At 63.9% G+C, this 18,777-nt stretch overlaps 1 protein-coding gene across 7 annotated transcripts in view; it reads right to left on the bottom strand.

Annotated features, from left to right (window-relative positions):
* The window catches only part of NSD1 (nuclear receptor binding SET domain protein 1), a 108,820-nt gene that overhangs the window by 16,019 nt on the left and 74,024 nt on the right, over positions 1–18,777 (bottom strand). For 5 of the 7 annotated variants that reach the window (XM_075918713.1, XM_075918710.1, XM_075918715.1 and 2 more), the window contains 10 exons: positions 15,777–15,908; positions 15,187–15,592; positions 14,205–14,384; positions 12,806–12,962; positions 12,397–12,602; positions 11,864–11,976; positions 10,872–11,141; positions 10,226–10,342; positions 8,013–8,154; positions 6,823–6,929 (listed from right to left, as the gene is read on the bottom strand). In XM_075918713.1, the coding sequence (XP_075774828.1) occupies positions 6,823–6,929; positions 8,013–8,154; positions 10,226–10,342; positions 10,872–11,141; positions 11,864–11,976; positions 12,397–12,602; positions 12,806–12,962; positions 14,205–14,384; positions 15,187–15,592; positions 15,777–15,908 (1,830 nt within the window). The remainder of the gene's footprint in view (positions 1–6,822; positions 6,930–8,012; positions 8,155–10,225; positions 10,343–10,871; positions 11,142–11,863; positions 11,977–12,396; positions 12,603–12,805; positions 12,963–14,204; positions 14,385–15,186; positions 15,593–15,776; positions 15,909–18,777) is intronic. The other 2 variants (XM_075918712.1, XM_075918718.1) reach the window with 1 other exon arrangement.

The raw sequence follows: 18,777 nt of genomic DNA, 5'->3' as shown, positions 1-18,777 counted from the left end.
CAAGGCGCAGTAGAAGCAAGAGCCCTGGAGCCAGGCGTGCTGGAGACAGAGCGAAGCGGTTCCTGGGAATCGTGGGGCGCTGCAGCACTAGACTGGTGAGTCTGCACCAAGGGGCCCAGCGGGCAGATGGCCTACGCCCGACTCTTGAAGGCAGAGCTGGTGGGGCTGTGCAGAGAGAGGGGCTTGCCTGTGCGGAAAGCAACCAAGGCCCAGCTGATTACCCAGCTGGAAGAGAATGACCAGCCACGGGGCCAGGATCTTGTCCCCAGGGGAAGCAGCCAGACCCCACCTGAGAGTGTGTCAGGCTCAGAGAGGGGGAGGAGCGCTGGAACCCACCGGAGAGATGAGACAGCGTCTCCCGGGAGGCCTGCAAGCCGTAGCCCATCTAGGGCAGGGGCCAGACCAGCGGAGCTGCGGCGGCTGGAGATCCAGCTGCGGATGAAGGAATTGGAAGTAGAGGACCGAGAGAAGGACCGCCAGGACCGAGAGAAGGACCGCCAGGACCGAGAGAGGGAGCGCCAAGATCGAGAGAGGCAGCGGCAGCATGAGCTGGCCATGGCAGAGCGGAGAACCGGCGGGGCACCGGCTGCGCCAAGTGCGGATGGGCCCCAGGGTCCCAGGACTGCCAGACGCTTGGAGAGGCTCATGGTGGCCCAATTGAAGGACATGGGTGACATAGACGGGTTCCTCAGCTCCTTTGAGAGGGCCTGTGGACTGCAACGGGTTCCCCCAGCTGACTGGCTGCAGGAGCTCATCCCCGCACTGAACCAGGAGGCGGCCGGAGTGCTCAGTCAGCTGGAGGACCTACAGCCAGGGGATTACAACCGAGTCAAGGAGGCCCTGCTGCACAAGTTCGGGCTGACCCCCGAGATGTACAGGAAGAAGTTCCGGGGGGTACAGAAAGGGCCACGGGAGACCTATGTGGACCTGGCCTCCCGCCTGGCGCAATACTGCCGCAAGTGGGTGTCTGGAGTCGGAGCCCAGACCGCAGAGGAGCTGCTCAAGCTGGTCATGATGGAGCAGTTCTATGAAGCGTGCCCACCCAAACTGAGGCTGTGGCTCAAGGACCGGAGACCAGAGAACCCCCAGGAGGCCGGGAGACTGGCGGATGAGTTCACGGAGAGCCGGTCCGGGTGTGAACGGGAGTCCCGGAGAGAAAGGGAACCGCGCAGAGACCGGATCTCGGCTGAGCGACGGAGGGAGTCAACTACGGGGCGAGACCAAGGAACAGGTCGTCTGCGCCCCAGAGAACCAGCCAGGGCCTGGACAGAGACAGCCCAAAGCCTAACTTGCCATCGCTGTGGGCAAAAAGGCCACAAGAGGGCTCAGTGCACCAGGTCCCAGGACCGGGGACTTTCCAGGGTTAACTGGCTGGGGCGGGAGGAAGGGCAGGCTGCCCCAGAGGCAGGGGCTGGCAGGCAAACCTCAGCTCAGAGAGAGGGGAAGGATGCTCAGTGCACCTCCCCTGGGAGGTCTGATTCTCAGGAGGCGGATTTCTCCGTGTACCGGGTGGGGGCAGGACGGCCCCTGCGGAGCGAGTGCCTCGTACCCCTGGAGGTGGATGGTAGGAAGGTGACGGGCTTCTGGGACACGGGGGCGGAGGTGACTCTGGCCCGATCCGACATAGTGGCCCCGGAGCGGATACTACCCCACGCGCAGCTGACCCTGAAGGGCATAGACGGGTCCCCGTTTAAGGTGCCTGTAGCCAGGGTGCATCTGAAATGGAGGGCGAAGGAAGGCCTCAAGGAAGTGGGGGTGCACCCGCACTTGCCCACCGAGGTGCTGATGGGGAATGACCTAGAGGAGTGGCCCCATGAATCCCAGCGGGCTCTAGTCACTACCCGGAGCCAGAGCCAGCGGGGGGCTGACAACGTGGGTCCAGGGAAGGACTCCTGGCAGCGTCCTCAGGGTCCTATCCCAGTGGACACGGGGTCCTATCCCAGAGGTGGGGGACAGGTCCCGATCCCTGCCTCAGCAGCTGAATTCCAGGCTGAGGTGCAGGCAGACCCCTCCTTGCAGAGGCTGAGGGACCAGGCTGGCCTCCGTGCAGCTCAGCCCCGGGGGAGAGGTGGCCAGGAGAGATTCCTGCGGGAGCGTGGGCTCCTGTTCCGTGAGTGGCTCCCCCCCAGGAAGGCGAGGGCATGGGGGGTCCAGCAGCAGCTGGTCGTCCCCCGAAAGTATCGCCTCAAGCTGCTGTATTTGGCCCACGATGTCCCCGTTGGGGGCCACCGGGGGATCCGGAGCACCCGGCTGAGGCTGCTCCAGCACTTCTATTGGCCGGGAATCTTTACAGCTGTGCAGCGGTACTGCCGGTCCTGCGACTCCTGCCAGAGGGGCGGGAAGGCCCAAGACAGGAGGAAAGCGGCTTGGGGGTCTCTACCCCAGATAGACCCTCTGGGCTTGCTGAGAGAGTTATGGGAGGGGAAGACCTCCCTGGATGGAGCTTCGGGGGTGGAAGCCGCCCTGGTTGTCCAGAGAAGGCTCACTGGGCTCATGGCCCCGGCCCGAGAGACCCTGGCCAGAGATCAAGGCCAGCGGAAGGGTGGGTGTGACCCCCGAGGACAGGCCTGTGCCAGTCGCCCTGGAGCGGGGCGGCGAGTGGACAGAGGGAAGCCAGCTCATGTGGGGCCTTGCCACGGCCGGCCTGAGTCAAGGGGAGCACCCATGTCCCCGGGGCGGGTTCCCACGCAGAGGACCCGAACTTCCCTAGGTCACGAGCGGAGTGACCCTGCTCAGTTCGCTCTCGGAGGGGGGAGAACTGTGACGTAGTGGGGGTACTTGCTGGGCTGTGGTGACCCCTGCTGTCTGGAGCAAGACCCAGCAGGGAAAACCTCGCTAGGCAGAGGTAAGGACAAACTTGTTGAGCCAGGGGCCAGACACCCCCCATGGAGAGGAACAAAGGAAGGTGGAATGCTGCCCTGACTGGGGGGGCAGGGCTGCAAGGGAATTTAGTTAGTTGGTTGGTGGCTGTCTGTGAGGATGGATGAGACAGCCTAGGGAGAGGAGCTGGAGTTTTAGGGGCCCAGTCTCCCCCATCTCAAGGGGGCCTGAGGCATCCTAGCCCAGTTCCTGTAACCAGATTACATCTGTGCTGCGCTGTGCTGGAGGAGCAATAAACCACCCTCAATTCCACTGGCTGGTACAGTCTGTTTGTGCCATTTCGGGGTGCAGGAGACGGGGAACCCCCAACGTGCCGTCACACTCAGTTCTGCTCTCACCCTCTAGCCCAGCCCTCTTCAGGGACCCTTCTCGCAGGCAATTCCTCAGACAGCAGGGACGGGCCACCCGGACTTGGGAGCAGGTTCCTAGGAGCTCAGGGGAGGGGATTTTACTCCCGAGACTTCCTCATCCCCAAGGCAAAGGGAGGCCTCAGGCCTATTGTGGACCTGAGAGGACGGGGCGCTGCCTTCCACCTTGCTGCCAGCCCAGCCCACGGGCCATCGCTTTGGGGTGCGCTCTGGCAGCTGTCCTCCGGCACACTGGTTCAGGTCTACCCCCACCTGGACTGGCTCTGCAGAGGACGAGGCCGACAGCAGGCAGAAGCAAAGCTTCGTGGTTCTTGACTGGGCCTCATGCTCAACACGGACATGCCGGTCCTCATTCCCACTGGGGGCAGTGCCAGACACAGGCATCCCTGCCCGAACCACACTTGGCTGGACTGTCTCAAATCACCTGTCCCTACCCACCACCACATGGCAACGCCTCCCATTCCTGGGGCATATGGTGGCCTGCACATGTGGTCACAGGCCCGAGGCAGACTCGCACACCTGACCAGCACCAATGTATTGCCTGCACCGCGGCAGCACAGGTGTGGCGGTGATGATCTCCCACCACGTCCTCCAGATGCTTTGACAGTGGCTGGACCTGGACGTGGTGTGTGGAGTCACCCTCCCACCCACCAGGGCGTCCGCGATCAGACAGCTCAGATGGCCACGGAGCAGTGTGACTCGCCTGCCAGGCACTCCTGCCTCACGTCGGGGGGTGGGGGGCACCGTGGTCTATGCCAACTGACAGGGTGGACCCAAGTCTTCGCCCCTTTGTCAGGAAGCCTTCTAGCTGGGAGAGCTGCATGCAGCCCACTTCATCCTCCTAGGACTCCGCCCCAGCTGGCGGCTCCGCACTCGCGAGTGGTCCCTCCATCCAACATTATCCACACCATCTCCCAGAGGTGGGGCTCCCCAGCCAACAGGAAGTACCAGCGGATGGATTTCTGCCCCCGTGGCGCGGGCGCCTGCGGCACGCCTCCCACCATCCCAGTGACCCCACAACACCGGCTGGCCGTGTCCGTCCTACCACCAGTGCGGCTGCTGCTGCTCCCTGACCTCGCCACCAGAACCACAGGCGCCTCCATCACCGGCAGCGGCAGCCCCCTCGTGGCCAAGCACAGCAGAGCCTTCCACCAGGGCCACGCAACCGGGAAGTGGCAGAGGGCCCCTGCTCGGTGCGCCCAACGGCAGAGGGACCCCCAAACCCTGTGCACCTGGGCGTACCGCTGCGTCCCACTGGGGCGAGTCCCCGAGCCAGATTCCTCACAGGCCTGGAATGACACCCCCCAGGTAAGTGGCCCACACCCCTGCAGGGTTGTAACCTCACGGGGCCCCTTCAAGCCCATGGCAACCTACATGCTGCTGCACCTGTGGTGGAACGTGGCCTTCCTGGTGGCCCTCACACTGGCTCAACAAGAACTGGAGCAACTAGACCCAAGTCCAGCTGAGAGCCCGGCGGTGCCTCACCCACCCCCCTTCCACGCTGCCCCCCAGCAGCTTGTGGAACAGAAGCTGCGCTCCCCGGCTGCATCCACCACAGCGCCCGCAGGGCCATCGCAGCTGCTTGCTGCATAGCTGGCATCCGGGCATGCTCCAGTCTGGCGAGTCCCTCCCCATAGATCACAGGGCGCCACCTGGGCTCAGGCCTTCTCGGCTGCCTTGCTGGTCATGTCCCCGGGCCAGAGAGCGGCAGCGCCACGGCCTGCTCTGCCGTGCACACCCGGGTGTCTCCATGCCGCTGTTCAGCGGAGCGGGCAGGCCCGGCGGCGCTGCAGCCACACTCCTTGGCTGGACCGCAGGGGGGCAAGCCCCCTGGACAGAGGGTTCCTCATGCTGAGGGGGAGTGCCTGCACAGAGCCCTGAGCATGGCAGTGAGGCCGCCTTCCTGCCCTCTGGCCTCCCCAGGCACTCCCCCCGGCAGAGCAACAGACACTCCACCGCTTCAGCCCCAAGCGCGTCTCGCTGTGACTGCTGTACCGCGAGAGCTCATCCCCCTCAGTGACAGACAGGCGACACACAGCCGCCCTGGCCTGGCAGTGCACACGCAGCAGGGCCTGATGGACAGACCTGTGTCACACGCACCGCTAGCGCTCACCCACCAAGAGCCTCGCTCCAGGCAGCCCTGCCCCCACATCAAAGAGGGGCTTTGGAGGGTGGGACAAAGGGCTGGCGGCTTCCCATTGCTTAACAGACTTTCCCCAGCAGCGCGGGGACCCTTTGTTTTACATCCCCCGTCCATGGAAAAATACCAGGTTTCAAATAGATCCCAGTGCCAGGTGACCTGGTCACAAGTCTTCCTAGCACCAACCACCCCGGACTCACAGGACAGAGCAGGCTGCTGCCAAGTCACTGAGTCCATCGGGGCACCAGCAACAGGCCTCAACAGCACATCTCCAACTAGGGAGTCTCGCATCGTATTTCCAAGACACGCACGGAAACAGGACGGACAGAGGCAGCACATGGGACCTGAAAACCTCGCCTCTAACTCAACCTGTTGTGCATCAAGCATCTTTGCGCTATGCAGATTCATATTTCCACGCCAACAGTCAGAAGGCTTGGGGGGACGATCACTCTCACCTCTTAGCTGGTGCTCTGAGACGTGCTGCTTGTCTCTATTCCACCCCTCCCCCCGCCGGAGCGCGGGCAAGAAGGAAGAGAAGGGGGTCATGTTGGCAGGGTCATGGTCCGGCGCCACTGCAGCAGGCGCCCCAGCTGACCCGAAGGGGCGGTGCTAGGGAGAAGTGCCCAAGAGCAGGGCATGCGGTGCAGGAGCGCACCTCGCTGGAACAGTATGAGCGGGTGAAGAGCCGGCTTCTCATTCAGAGGAAGCTGAGGCAGAGTTTCCAATCGGCTACACCCCAGGGCCACGAAACCGGGGATCCTGCCACAGAATTCAGGCCCAGCTTGCTGTGGAAAACGCCGGGCCGCAGCCAACTCAACTCTGCCAGGCCCACCAGCTCTGCCCTGTTCCATTAAGATCCCACCCCAGGCCAACAGCCAAGTGCAGTAAACGACTGAGGACCTGTGAGTGCCACACTAGGGCTCAACGCAAACACCCCTCCTCCGACGGGAGCGCACCACCGTGGGCAGAGAATTTCCTGGGCCATCGCGTCCCCATGCGAAGCCAGCGCAGGGCGATACCTGGGAACTCTCCTAGTGCAGCCACGGCCGAGCGCTCCTCTTCAGACTTACTGGGCTCTGCTGGGGCAGCGGCTGGATGCGTTCAGGGCGAGCAGCGTTTTCAGGGGTGACTTATGTCCACTCTTTGCTTGTTTTAACAAGCAGCTGCTGCTTGCACTCAATGCACAGAAGCGCTGATCAGCGGGGTCATTTGTAAAACACAACACAAGGAATTCGCCTCCAGCCCCAAAACCCCTGCGCCTCCCGCAAGGCCCCTCGTCCGCTCCCACGACAGCGAGCGAGGCGCACCTGTGCCCGTCACAAGGCAGCGGGATCCTCACACCCGCTCTCCAAAGGCTGCGGCATTTCTCGGCACTCGTGGAAGCCCGCAGCAAGCAGGCCCTCGGGAAGAGCCGCAGCTGGAGCGCTGTCCTACCTTCGGCCGCACTCCTAGGAACCCGCTGCAGTTCGGAGCACCGCACTTGCAAACCGTCTTCCCGTTGCCCAAGCACTCCAGGTTGTAGTTGAAAGTCAGCTCAGTCCCTGGCAACACGAGAGATCGGTAAGCGACAAGCCACGCGGCAGGAAGTTCTGCGCCTCCAACGGGCCGGTGGGTCGCGGGAAACCGCACGAAATCTTAGCGGTTACACGGCTACTGATAACCCCCGGGGCGGGGCCAGCAGCCAGCGCGCTCCTGGGGAGCCCCTGCCACCTCTATCAGGTAGCGGGGTGGCAGGCGGGAGCTGGTCCGCGGAGGAGCCAGTGTAAAACCAGCTCCCCGTGCCGATCTGCCTCGCCCCGCCCTGCCGCCTCTCACAGATAAAGATACAGAGGTTGGTCCGCGGCAGCAGCCCCTGTTCGCCGGGGGTCCGAGCTCCTCTCACAGCCTTCCCGCCCCATGCTGCTGCCTCTCAGAGGCGGCGGCAGCGCAGGCAGAGGAGGAAGCATGCGGCACCGCTGGGGGAATTGGCTTTTAAGCCAGCTCTCCCATCACTAGCTCCTGCCTGCCCCCGCCTCTGCAGCAAGAGCAGGTGGGTCCGCGGAGCCGGCTCCCCGCCTATCGGCTCAGAGGCAGCAGTGCAGCGGAAGGGAGGGAGGGGAGGCGGAGCCGCTGCTTGTGGGAACCTGCTTAAAGCCAGCTCCTCATGGGCACCAGCTCCCACTCCCCCTTGCAGCCGCGTGGCTGAGGAGTAAGCAACAAGCCCAGGCTTACCGGTCCATTGTAGGGGGCCATGCTCCATCCCTGCTCAGCTGGCACAAACGGGAAGGGCACCAGCCTCTGCCCCTCGCCACCCGCGCCCCAGCCCTGGGCTCTGCACTTGTCTGCTTGCTAGTGGCAGCCCAGGAAGCCTAGCGCTGGGCCCCGCCCGGAGCCAGGGAGCAGCTGGACTTGAAGGAAGGCAGGGGGCTGGATGCAGGGCATCTGCCATTCCCAGGGACGTTTCTGCGTATCTGGCCCCTGTGCACCGGCGCTCCCCCGCCCACCCTTACGCTGCATGGCCCCTGCATGCCCACGCTGGCCGACAGACGGGGAAGGGGAGCCGCGCACACAGGGCCCGCTGCTGCCTCCACCAGGAAGTGAGGGTCCCGCAGTATTTCCTCCTCCTGCCAGAGGCCCCCCCTTACCAGCCTTGATGTTGACGAGAGCGAAGAGCCCAACCCGGGTGTCGCCGTTCACGGACCATTTCTGAGTCTCGCAGTTGGGCTGACAGCAGTGGTTCATGAACCGGGCGTGATTGCCCTTTGGCCCGGCGTCAATGATCCTGTCCTGAAATCACACGTAAAAGGGACTCTTCAAAAGCCCCCGCCCTGCCCCCAGAGCGCGCCACAGGCTGTGTGCCCACCGCTGCGCTAGCAGGCCGCAGAGAACTCCCTTCCCCCACCGCCCAGGCCCCGCCCGGGAGGGGAACCCATCTGTGCCCGGCAGAGCAGCACCTCGCTCTCGTGGCCAGCGATGTCAGTGCGCCACGCTCCTCAGAGGGCCCTGCCAGCGGGGACGAGGCAGCCTTGCCGATCTCTCCGGGGAAGCACACCGAACACGTGGGCAGCAGAGTCTGATGCCCTGGCCAATCAGCGGCGAGCCGGATGGCTTGACCGGAACTGCGGGCTGATGGCAAGGGCTGCAATCGGCCAGCCACGCAGCTTACGACTGGTGCCAGGGGCTTGAAGCCACGGCTGGAGGAGCCTCGGATGCTGACTAGCGCACCCAATTGCCAAGCAAGAGCAGGGCTTACTGAGCCGCGGGCGGGCGGGCCCCCGGGGTGAGCACGCAGCAAAGCCAGCCCAGGGTTAGCAGGCTCTGGGTTCCTTCACCCACAGCTTGAGCTCTCTAGTGAGTCCAGGATGGGAACTGCCGAAACCCAGGTACCAAGCTGGGCCCTCGGCGTGGCCCAGTCGCTAGCGCCCCAGCCTGCTGGCCATGGCCCGGCGTGGGGACTCCTGACTGCCCAGAGATGCTCGAAGCCAGCAGGAGACCAGGTTGCCACACACGAGAGACACACAAGGCCGGAGAGGAGAGGAGAGGACGGGCGTGAGGGGAGGGAAGGGGAGGGGAGCAGAGCCATGGGGTGGCAATCAGTAAGCGCCAGTCCCAGCAGGCTCCTCTGAGCACAGCCGGCATGGGAGCGGCCTCCGGAGCCAGAAGGCAGCATCCCCACCGTAGCGGGGTCGCCTGAGGCACCGGTGGCTGGGTCCACAGAAGTTGTATTTAGAGAAAGCCTGTTGCCTGTCCCCCTGCACGCCCGTGACCCTCACGTCTGCACCCTGGACATCCCCGGCCCTCCCCAGCACCATCTAGCCCATCCCTGACGGTGTCTGTCCAACCTGCTCTTCAACAGCCCCAGGGATGGGGATTCCACAGCCCCCGGGGAAATTTATTCCAGCGTTTAACCCCCTGACAGGCAGGAACTTTTCCCTCATGTCCAACCTCAACCTCCCCTGCTGCAGGTTAAGCCCCTTGCTGCTTGTGCTGTCCTCAGAGGCCAAGGAGCAATTTCTCCCTCCTTCCTGAGGCACCCTTTTAGGTGCCTGAAAGCTGCCCTCATGCCCCGCCCCCTCTCAGGCCTCGGACTAAACAGACGTGAAATAAACAGGACAAAACCCTCCAGGGACACGTGTATGACGCAGAGGCAGCTGCACTCCTATGTCCCCTCTGGCTTCTCTTTTCCAGTCTCCCCTCACAGCTCCTGTTCCCTAGACCTTTTCTCAGTCTCGTTGCTCTCCTCTGGACTTTCATCACAGCTTTCCTGGGCAGGGTGGCAAGTGCTCTGGAGGGTAGGGCCATAATTCAAACCCATCTGCACACACCGCAGAAATGGGCCGATGTCAACAGGGTGAAGCTGAATAAGGACAAATGCAAAGTGCTCCTTAGGGAGGACCAATCTGTTTCTCACACACAACGGGAAGCGATGGTCTAGGAAGGAGTCCTGGGGGGCAGAGTCGACCACAAGCTAAATAGGAGTCAACAGTGTGACCCTGTTGCAAAAAAAGCCAACATGATTGTGGGCTGCATGAACAGGAGAGTAGCGAGCGAGACACGAGGAGTCATTCTCCCGCTCTGCTCTGCGCTGGGCAGGCCTCAATCGGAGCATTGTGTCCAGTTCTGGGTGCCACATTTCAGGAAAGCTGTAGAGACACTGGAGAAGGTCCAGAGAACATGAGCTAGGACGGCAGGCAGACAGAAGTGTGGAAAAGCCACAGGAAGGCGAGTCGGTGGCTCTGTCCCCATGGCCCCGCTAAGTGCAGTGCTCTGCACTGTCCTTAAGGAACGTCGTGCTATTATTTCGGATGGCTGCAGGGGCCCTGTGCTCTGGAGAGGCCGGGCAGGGCCCATCGTGTACCTTGTCCAAAGTCAGCATGTAGAAGTTGGTAATGTCATGCTCCTGTGCGTGGCGGATTCGTGCCCGACACTCCTCCTCGTCGATCAGCTCTCCCACGTATTCGTTCACAAACTCGCCCTGCAAGCCAAGGAGGGACAGACAGCTGCTCAGGCCCTGCGGCCCGCGGGGCGCTCCCACGTCTACGCGCTGGGCCGCAGGCACTCTGCAGCAAGCGGGACCTGGATTCCGCAGCAGCTTCGTGACTCTTCAAAACCCGACAGGAGCATGGTAAGGGAGCAGCCAGCTGCCCCGCCGGCTGGCCCAGTTCCCCCGTCTGCTCGAGCACAGCGGAGCTGGGCCTGGATTCCATACAGCCGACCCAGCCGGGCCCTTGGCAGTACAGGGCACCTGCTGGCAGGGAAACCTGTGCAAGCGGCACCCGCGCAGCTGGGACAACGCTGCCCTGCCCTTCCCTAAGGACACCCCATCTCAGCACCTGCGTCTTCCTGGGTCCGTGCACCATGGCTGCAGGGAGAATTGCTCCTGCCTCCCCTGCCTGGCACCCGAACCCCCCCCAAGCCCCTGGGCCTCCACGTCCCCTGCTGAGCCCTGCCACCTGGGTGGAAGCCTCCTCCCTTTCCAGCGGGCCCCTCGGCTCAGCGGGTACCTTTCTGATGTCCCTCTTGGCTTGCAAGCCCCAGCCCCGGGCCAGCGTGCGGAAGATTTCCACCTCGGGGTACTGCCGCTTGGAGAAGCACTGGTTCTGGCAGCGCCCCCCGGCCGGACAGACCAGCGGGTGGCACTCGTACAGCAGCATCCGATTGATGCACTCCGAGTCCAGGCCGCACGGGTTTTCATCGGTGGGTTTGCAGTTGCAGCGCGGGATCTCAGACAGGTCTGCTGTGAAGATCTGCACCTTGCCCACGGGCCGGTTTACCTTGGAGCGTGCACACAGCAGGTTAGCTAGCGAGGAGACACCTGCACCGGTACGACCCCCCAGGCCGCAGGCACTGCTCCAGCCCCTCTCCCCGGGCGCCGCCTTGCCACCTGCCTGCCGGGGGAACGGCCCCTGCGCCGGCTCACTGCCCAGGACCCTCCTGGGACGGCCTCGCAAGCAGCTCTCGCCCCTCCCAACTCTGGCCCAGGTAAAGGCTGGAGGCAGCGCCCGCTGGAGAACCCATCGTCTTGCTGGTAGCACAAGCAGGGCCTTGGACTTGGGTTCCTGACCCGACGCTCGAAGGCAGCAACAGAGACGCCCTCTGCGCCGCCGCGCAATCCCCTCTGCGACGCACACCAGGAGACGGCTCGCCTGGAACCCACCTCTCGCACCCTGCTCAGACCTCTGCCCTTTGCCGCTAGCTGGCAGAGACATTCCCGTGGCCGTGGCCACCCCGTGGCTCCATCAGGACGCCCGCGGATGTCCCAGCAAAGCAGCACCTCTTAGTGATGCCCAGTAGCGGCTACAGGAGAGAACAGAGCTCCTCTTCAGTGCACCCTGGAAGGTGAAACCCTTCCTCTCAATCCGCCTGCCTGGTGGCAGCTACTCGGCCTTCAGAGGCATGCTGGGCCTGCCCCGGGGGCCCTGTAACCGCCCTGCCCCAGCCGCTCGGCGCCGCTGGCCGGCCTCCCTCTCCCCGCGCGGCGAGGCCACGCCCTCACCTTGATGTGCTTGTAGGGAGGGGGCTTCTTGTCGTTCTTTCTGTCTTCCTGCAGCTGCCTCAGCTCTTTCTGGGCCTTCAGCTCTTCAAACCTCACAGCAGCCTCCTGCAGAGCTGAAAGCCAAGACCCACGGTGTGACGCGAGCCCGGGCGCCTCCTTGGAGCGGCCAGCTGGACGCACTAGTGGCCCCGCTGCAGGAGTGGAGGCCGACACCGAGGTGCTTGTACCAGGGCCCTGCCAGGGCCACGCACGGCTGCAGCGCGCCCGCCAGTCAGCTGGGGTGGGCAGTGGCTGGCCGGGGGCTGCAGCTTTGTGTCGGGGGGGCGGCGCAGGCTGGATGCCACTCTCACCAGCAGGCCCACGTGCCCACTCTGTGGAGGAGCTGGAACCAGGCGCTCAGTGTCTCTTGCCCCCTGGCCTAAGCGCCACGTGCACTCGGGGTGGGCCACGTACGAGGCTCACCTGGCCACGGGGGCCCATTGAGGCCCGGCGCCAGGCCATCTCAGAGCCACCAGGAGCGCCCCTTGCCTTACCTTTCTTATAAATGCCATCCACTCCCTTGCCCATCTTGTCCTTGCTGCTCACGTCGCCCTCCATGTAGGGGAACACCCGGGCCTGGTGTGTCCACAGGTAGTCGTTGGAGCCAAAGAACAGCACGGGGAACTCGCCGATGTCGTGTTTCATCTTCTGGATATTGACGGGAATTGTTCTGGGATGGCAAATCTCCGCTGGCCACCACCTGCCGCGGGGGAGAGGAACAGGAAAAGCGGCTCACTGCCTTGGCACCGCTGGTGCTTCTCCAGGGGCCCTGGCACAGAAACAACTTTCCTGGGGCTCCCGGTGCCTCCACTGTGGCAGTGCTGGGCAGGGCGTGGCTGGAGGAAGAGGGAAGAGCCAGGAGGGACGGGGCCCTCTGCGCGGGCGACACTAACCGTTACCCACCTGTAGCGCCCCACTTTGACCCAGACCACCTCCTTGTAATGGGGTTTCTTGCCAGCTTTGCAGTCGTTGCAGTACCAGCTGCCCTCGGGCATCTCGATGTTCAGACACTCCCGGTGGAAAGCGGCCGGGCACGACTCACAGCACAGAAGGCTGCCCCCTGTGGGCAGGAGCGAGACAGAGGTGAGCGCTCACCGGAAACAGCCACTGAGCTCCGCACAGGGCTCCGACTCCCGGCTCCCGCCATCGGCGCAGCACCAGGCTGTCGGGGCCGCGCCCAGGCACCACACAGATGAGCCCATCACACCAGGACTGCAGCAGACTGTGCCCTTCCCTCGGCTCAGCCCTGTGCCGCAGGCTGGGGGGGCGCCCAGAGAGGTCTCCTCTCCTGGCATGACCAAGAGAACCACCTCACCCCTGTGAGGCCGTGCAGCAGTCAAACCTCGCCCTTCCAGGCCCACAACTCAAGCGGAGAGCACAGCTGGCCAGCGGCCGGCTCCAATTCACCGAGGGCCAAGACGCGCCCTGGCCTGCCTCTGCATGCGGGTGCGGCGGTGCACGGCCGTTCCCAGGAGCTTTTTCCTGCTGTGTAGGTGGCTCTGCAGTCTGTCTCGGCGTTTGCTGCCCACGGCGGGCCCACCCTGAACCCACCACAGACCCCGTCACCCCCACTCGGCCTGCCCTGAACCCGTCACAGCCCCCGCACACGTCGTCGCCCGTCCTGAATCCGCCAGGGCCCCCCCGCACGTCACCCCCGCCAGGCCTGCCCTGAACCCGCCACGGCCCCCCCGCCCGGCCTGCCCTGAACCCGCCAGGGCCCCCCCGCACGTCCCCCCCGCCCGGCCTGCCCTGAACCCGCCAGGGCCCCCCGCACGTCCCCCCCGCCCGGCCTGCCCTGAACCCGCCAGGGCCCCCCCGCACGTCCCCCCCGCCCGGCCTGCCCTGAACCCGCCAGGGCCCCCCCGCACGTCACCCCCGCCAGGCCTGCCCTGAACCCGTCACAGCCCCCGCACACGTCGTCGCCCGTCCTGAACCCGCCAGGGCCCCCCCGCACGTCACCCCCGCCAGGCCTGCCCTGAACCCGCCAGGGCCCCCCCGCACGTCACCCCCGCCAGGCCTGCCCTGAACCCGCCATGACCCCCCCCCCGCACCCATGACCCCCACTGGGCCCGCCCTGAACCCACCATGGACCCCGCACACGTGTCTTCCGCCCCTTCCCCCGGTCCCTGCGCAAGTCACCGCCCCTGGACCGCCCGTTCTGAACCCGTCAGGGTCCCCCACACATCTCCCCTGCCAGGCATGCCCTGAACCGGCCAAGACCCCGGAGCATGTCACCTCTGCCGGGCCCCGCGCCGGCCTGCCCCGGATGCTCTGCGCGCTGGGCGGGGGGGAAGGGTCTCACCTTCTGAGCAGACAAAGCACCAGCTGACGTTGACATGCTCGTGGTTGCGGCAGCCCCGCCGTGGTGCGAAGTGGTTGGGGCAGATGATGCTGTTGGAGGCGAGGGTCACCGTCCCAGCCGCGAGGCAGAAGTCGTTTGCATGGTACGCCACCGGGCAGCGCACGCAGCGCATCAGGCGCCCTGGCGGGAGGGAAGGGTGCAATCAGCACTGGGCCCTAGCTGGGGGGGGCCACGGACCACCCAGCCTCTCCTTTCTGCTGGGCCAGGCAGAGAAGTGCAGGCGTCTCTCCAGCAGGGCAGGGGCAGCCACTGTCCCACAAATGGGTCCCCCCAGTTGCTGGGTCACTCAGTAGCAAGTTTGGGGGTCGCTGCTTTGGGGAAAACCTGCTGGCACCTCCGTGGCCCCTGCTCCCAGGCGCCGCCCTGGCTGCTGCCGAGAGCCCCGGAGGTCTGGGCAGGTCTGACAGGCACGTTAGCTCCTGCCATGTGCCAGCGGCTGAGTCGCAGCCCAGCCCACGCCCTGCGCACGGTGCCGGTGCGCAGTGGCCACCCGCAAAGGCACCGCAGCTGGTGGGGAGGGGAGGGGAACCTGTGCGCACAGCTCCACGCCCCACGGGCATACACCCGTGGCCAGAGCCAGTATGGCTCTTTGCAGAGCTGGGGCCCAGCGCACAGCGCGCTGCAGGCGAGGGGGCCCTGCCGGTCCCTGCTGGCTTCAGGCCTCAGCGAAGCCCAGAACGGGAGCGCGGGAGGCCAGTGTGCAACGTGGGCACAGGCCTGGCTTCCAGCCCTCGCTGAGCAGCCTCTGTGCAGAGCCACGGGGGCAGTGGCCGGGCCCAGGCTCCCGGCTGGGCAGGCTGAGCAACCCACACCTTCGGGCTCAGGCCCACAACGAGCGCCTTGGCCCTGACCTGCTCCCTGCGGGGGCCCGGAGGGGTGGGCGCAGCAGGAGCCCCAGTTCCCGGCTGGCCCACGTCTCTACCTTTCGATGCCGAGAGGTTGGCCGGGTTGGCAGCGTGGCAGGTCATACAGATGTGCAGGGAGCAGCGGAAGCCCTTGTTCTGCACGACGGCGGGGGGGTACTTCTGCACGCACTCCTCGTGGTAGTACTTCCCGCACAAGGGGAGCAGGCACCGCCGCACGGCCTCCCCACTGCTCTTGCACACAAAGCAGGTGTGCACGCCTGGAGGAGAGAACAGTGTCACACCGCAGAGGGAAGAGACCGGGCTCCCCCGGCCGCCCGCAGCCCCCCCGCGGCGCATACCTGTCGAGCACTCAGTGCAGATGAACTTGCCCTTCGGCATTTCGGAGAGCCCGAGGCACTGCAGGTGGAAAGCGCCGCAGCACTGCGCCTCACACAGCAGCAGCTCCCCTGGCTTCTCGCAGATCTGTGGGGGGACGCAGCGTCACGCACAGGGCAAAACCGCAGCCGCGAGAGCCCTTCTGAAACGCCGCCGGCCCCGCCACGGCGCCAGCGCGTCCCCCTCGTTCCCAGCCAGCCGCCAGGCGCCCACAAACCGGACAAGGCTCCCGCCGACAGCGCCACGCTGCCCAGCAAGCTCAGCTCCCTACCTGACAGACGTTCTCCTTAAGGGCAGCGCCGCCTCCGCGCTCCCCCTGCAGCTTCCTGGTGGAAGGCGCTCCATGGTCCTGCTCGGAGCCGTCCTCGGGGCTGGCGGCGCTCCCCTGCACAGGCGTCTCCCCCTGCCAGACCACGGAGTGTCACAATCGCAGGCACCAAGCACGCTGGGGGGGAGGAGCCGCGCCTCGGGGAGCCTCCTGCCCCGGGGCAAACGCTGTCCGCGCCCTCCTGCCCCTTTGGCTGGTGCACGGCCACACCCCCGCCTGGCCTGACAAACGCGCCGGCTGTGCCACAACCCCACCTCGCGGCACTAGGCCTGCTCCACCGCAGTGAGCACCGTGCCACACCGCAGGCCAGGAGCCGCTGGCAGCGCTTTGGCTGGGCTGCTGGCCGGCACGGTGGCAGGCTGCGGGTCCTCTCTGCAGCCACAGCCCAGGCCCAGTAAGGGTGTGAACCCCAGGTAACTGACCAGTCGACAGGCACTTGCACATTTCCAAGGAGGAATGCAGAAGAGCCCCCCGTTTCAGAGGAGGATGCGGAAGTCCACCTGCAGCCAGGGGCCCCTGGGAAGTCCTGCTGACCCCGGGCTGCACGCGGGGGCTCTTGTACATTTCAAAGCGGACGCGCCCTCATGGAGCCCGGGGTCAGTTGGGGACTCCCCTACTGACCGCGGGTTCCGTGCGGCATTTCCCCAGAACCCAGGCTCAGCTGTGCAGTGCTGCTTTGAAGCTCTGCCCCCCCCCCCCTCTGATTGGGCGGGGAGAATCGACTAGTCGACTGACTAGCCCATAAGCATTTGCTTCCTGGATAGTCGACTAGTCCATCACAGGCTTAGGCCACAACTGCCTTCCAAAGCCTGCAAGCCACCAGCATCCCACGGCCCCTCGTGAGCTGCGTCACCGGCTCCTTGCAAGGCCCAAGAGCAGCGGCAGCAGCAGCTCCAAACCAGGGAGGCGACAAGGAGGGGAGGCCTTTTATTGCACCAACCAGGGGTGAGACACCCGCTTGGGAGCTGGCACCGGGGCAGAGCGCCAGGCAAGGCGAGCCCGTTACCCGGGAGCGCTGCTGCTCAGCGGGCAGTACCTGGGCTGGGCGGAGGTGTGCTCTGCAGTGCAGCAAGGGGGCTGAGATCACGGACAGACCTGACCCAGCGGGCTCACCGGGCCGCTGCAAAGCAGGGGCAGTGCGCACCAGCCCCCTAGGATTTGCCAGCCAGGAGCGGGCCGAGTTGTCTTGGGTGCTGGTCTGGACGCGTGCGCCTGGCCCCCGACGCAGGCCAGAGCAGCAGGCTGCAGAAAGGCAGTGGAGTGGCCATCTATAAGCCTCAGACCTAGAGTCAGAGGGAGGGGCTGGTTTGGAACCAGCAGAGGCCATCGGGGCTAACTGACCAGCCTGCAGAGTCCGGGCCAGTTAGGACACCGGCAGTAGTTAAGAAAGCCAGGGCAGACTGGCTCTAAAAGCAGCTTTGCCGGCAGCTGGGGCGCGTGCCGCCGAGGACAGGGGCGCCGCTGGGAGGAGGAGGAAAGGAGACAACGGACACTAGGAGCACAAACCAGAGAGAAGGAAGGGGCGGGGAAGTAGCCTGTCTTGCGGCAGGTGTTGGGGCAGCTGCTATCACAGGGGCTGGGCTGGAATCCGGAGCAGAGGGTGGGCCGGGGTTCCCCCCAACACCCACCTCCCCATTTCCACTGGGGGAAAGGACTGCAGTTTAGTCTCTGTTTGACCATATGCTGGCCGATGATGCAAAGACTCAACAAGCAGCAAATGAAAGCCCTGGGCGTGGTGCCTAAACCTGTGGACTGCCGAGAGCCTGAGGCGAGCTAATCCGCCAGGACGCACAGGCCCCACCCAGCTTCCGTAGGGGCTCTGGCGCGGAGATGTACACACAACTCTAAAACAAGGGAGAAGCCACAATCGCCGGACTTGAACTGGCCATTTCATATGAAGTGACTAAAGGAACAGGGACCCCCGTTCAATTAGCCTCCTTGTTCTGCTCCACTCCGTTCTCGCTGGCCTCCCACGCAGGAACCTGACCTGTCCACTCCGCACCAGCACCACGATTTCCGCGTCGGTCCGTCTCCAGTAAGTTCCCAGGTCACAGGCTGCTTCCATTACTCGGCTGTTCCCTGCCACCCTCACTTGGGCTGTGTATTACCCAGCAAGGGGGCTGAGCCTCTCAAAGCCTGACAAGGAGAAATGGCCAGCAGGAGGCTCCACAGAGCCCTCCAATATTCCCTTCTACTACTGATGCCCTTGATTTGGAGACAAAATGGGAAGTTTTGTGTCTCGTCTCGTTTTTCATAAAGTAGGCGTAGGGCAGTGGCGAAGGTGGAGGCAGGAGAGTAGTGAGAAATAAAAACTGAATGAGTTCCTCTGCTTTTTGATCTATTTGACATTGGTCCATAGACGTCTTTGTGGAACACAGCCTCTAAATTGCTGACTGTACCGGATATACCCTAAAACTGCATTCATTTGTAGAGCTTGTTCAATCATTCACGCTGTGTTCACTTATATTTGCTGCCTTCTGTTTAGAATTATATGCTAACACATTTCACCAGTCTCAATTGTTTTGTTCCTGATTTGTCGTGTATTTTATAGCAGATCATTGACAAATGCATAACAAACATTCCCTTGAAAACTTGCACTACAGGCTATTTGTGTTCCCTGATCAGACCCATTAAACCGTATTTGTTATGTCAGACTGTAAAAGTAGAATATTGTTTTTGAGGACTAACTACTGAAATCAGGTTGTTTTTCTTGAGTAATCAATGACCTGGAGGTCACTTTGCTGTTTGGGGAAGTATGCAAAATCTCTCCTGGATCAGAAAGGTTTGGAAGGGAATCGTTAGGGGTGGTCTATCAAAGAGCACCAGCGTCTGAAGTGGCAAGCCCTTGGAATGGTCAATCAAAATTCAGTGAGTCTCTCACTCCTAGCAGTGAAGAGGTAGCTGTGTTAGTCTGATCTTGGTAAAACAAAAGGAAAAAATAATA

Source organism: Pelodiscus sinensis, unplaced genomic scaffold (genome assembly GCF_049634645.1).
Source record: "Pelodiscus sinensis isolate JC-2024 unplaced genomic scaffold, ASM4963464v1 ctg124, whole genome shotgun sequence".
Taxonomy (NCBI): domain Eukaryota; kingdom Metazoa; phylum Chordata; order Testudines; family Trionychidae; genus Pelodiscus; species Pelodiscus sinensis.
Note: the sequence above shows the minus strand (reverse complement) of the source record. Positions and strands in the feature narration are given on the sequence as shown.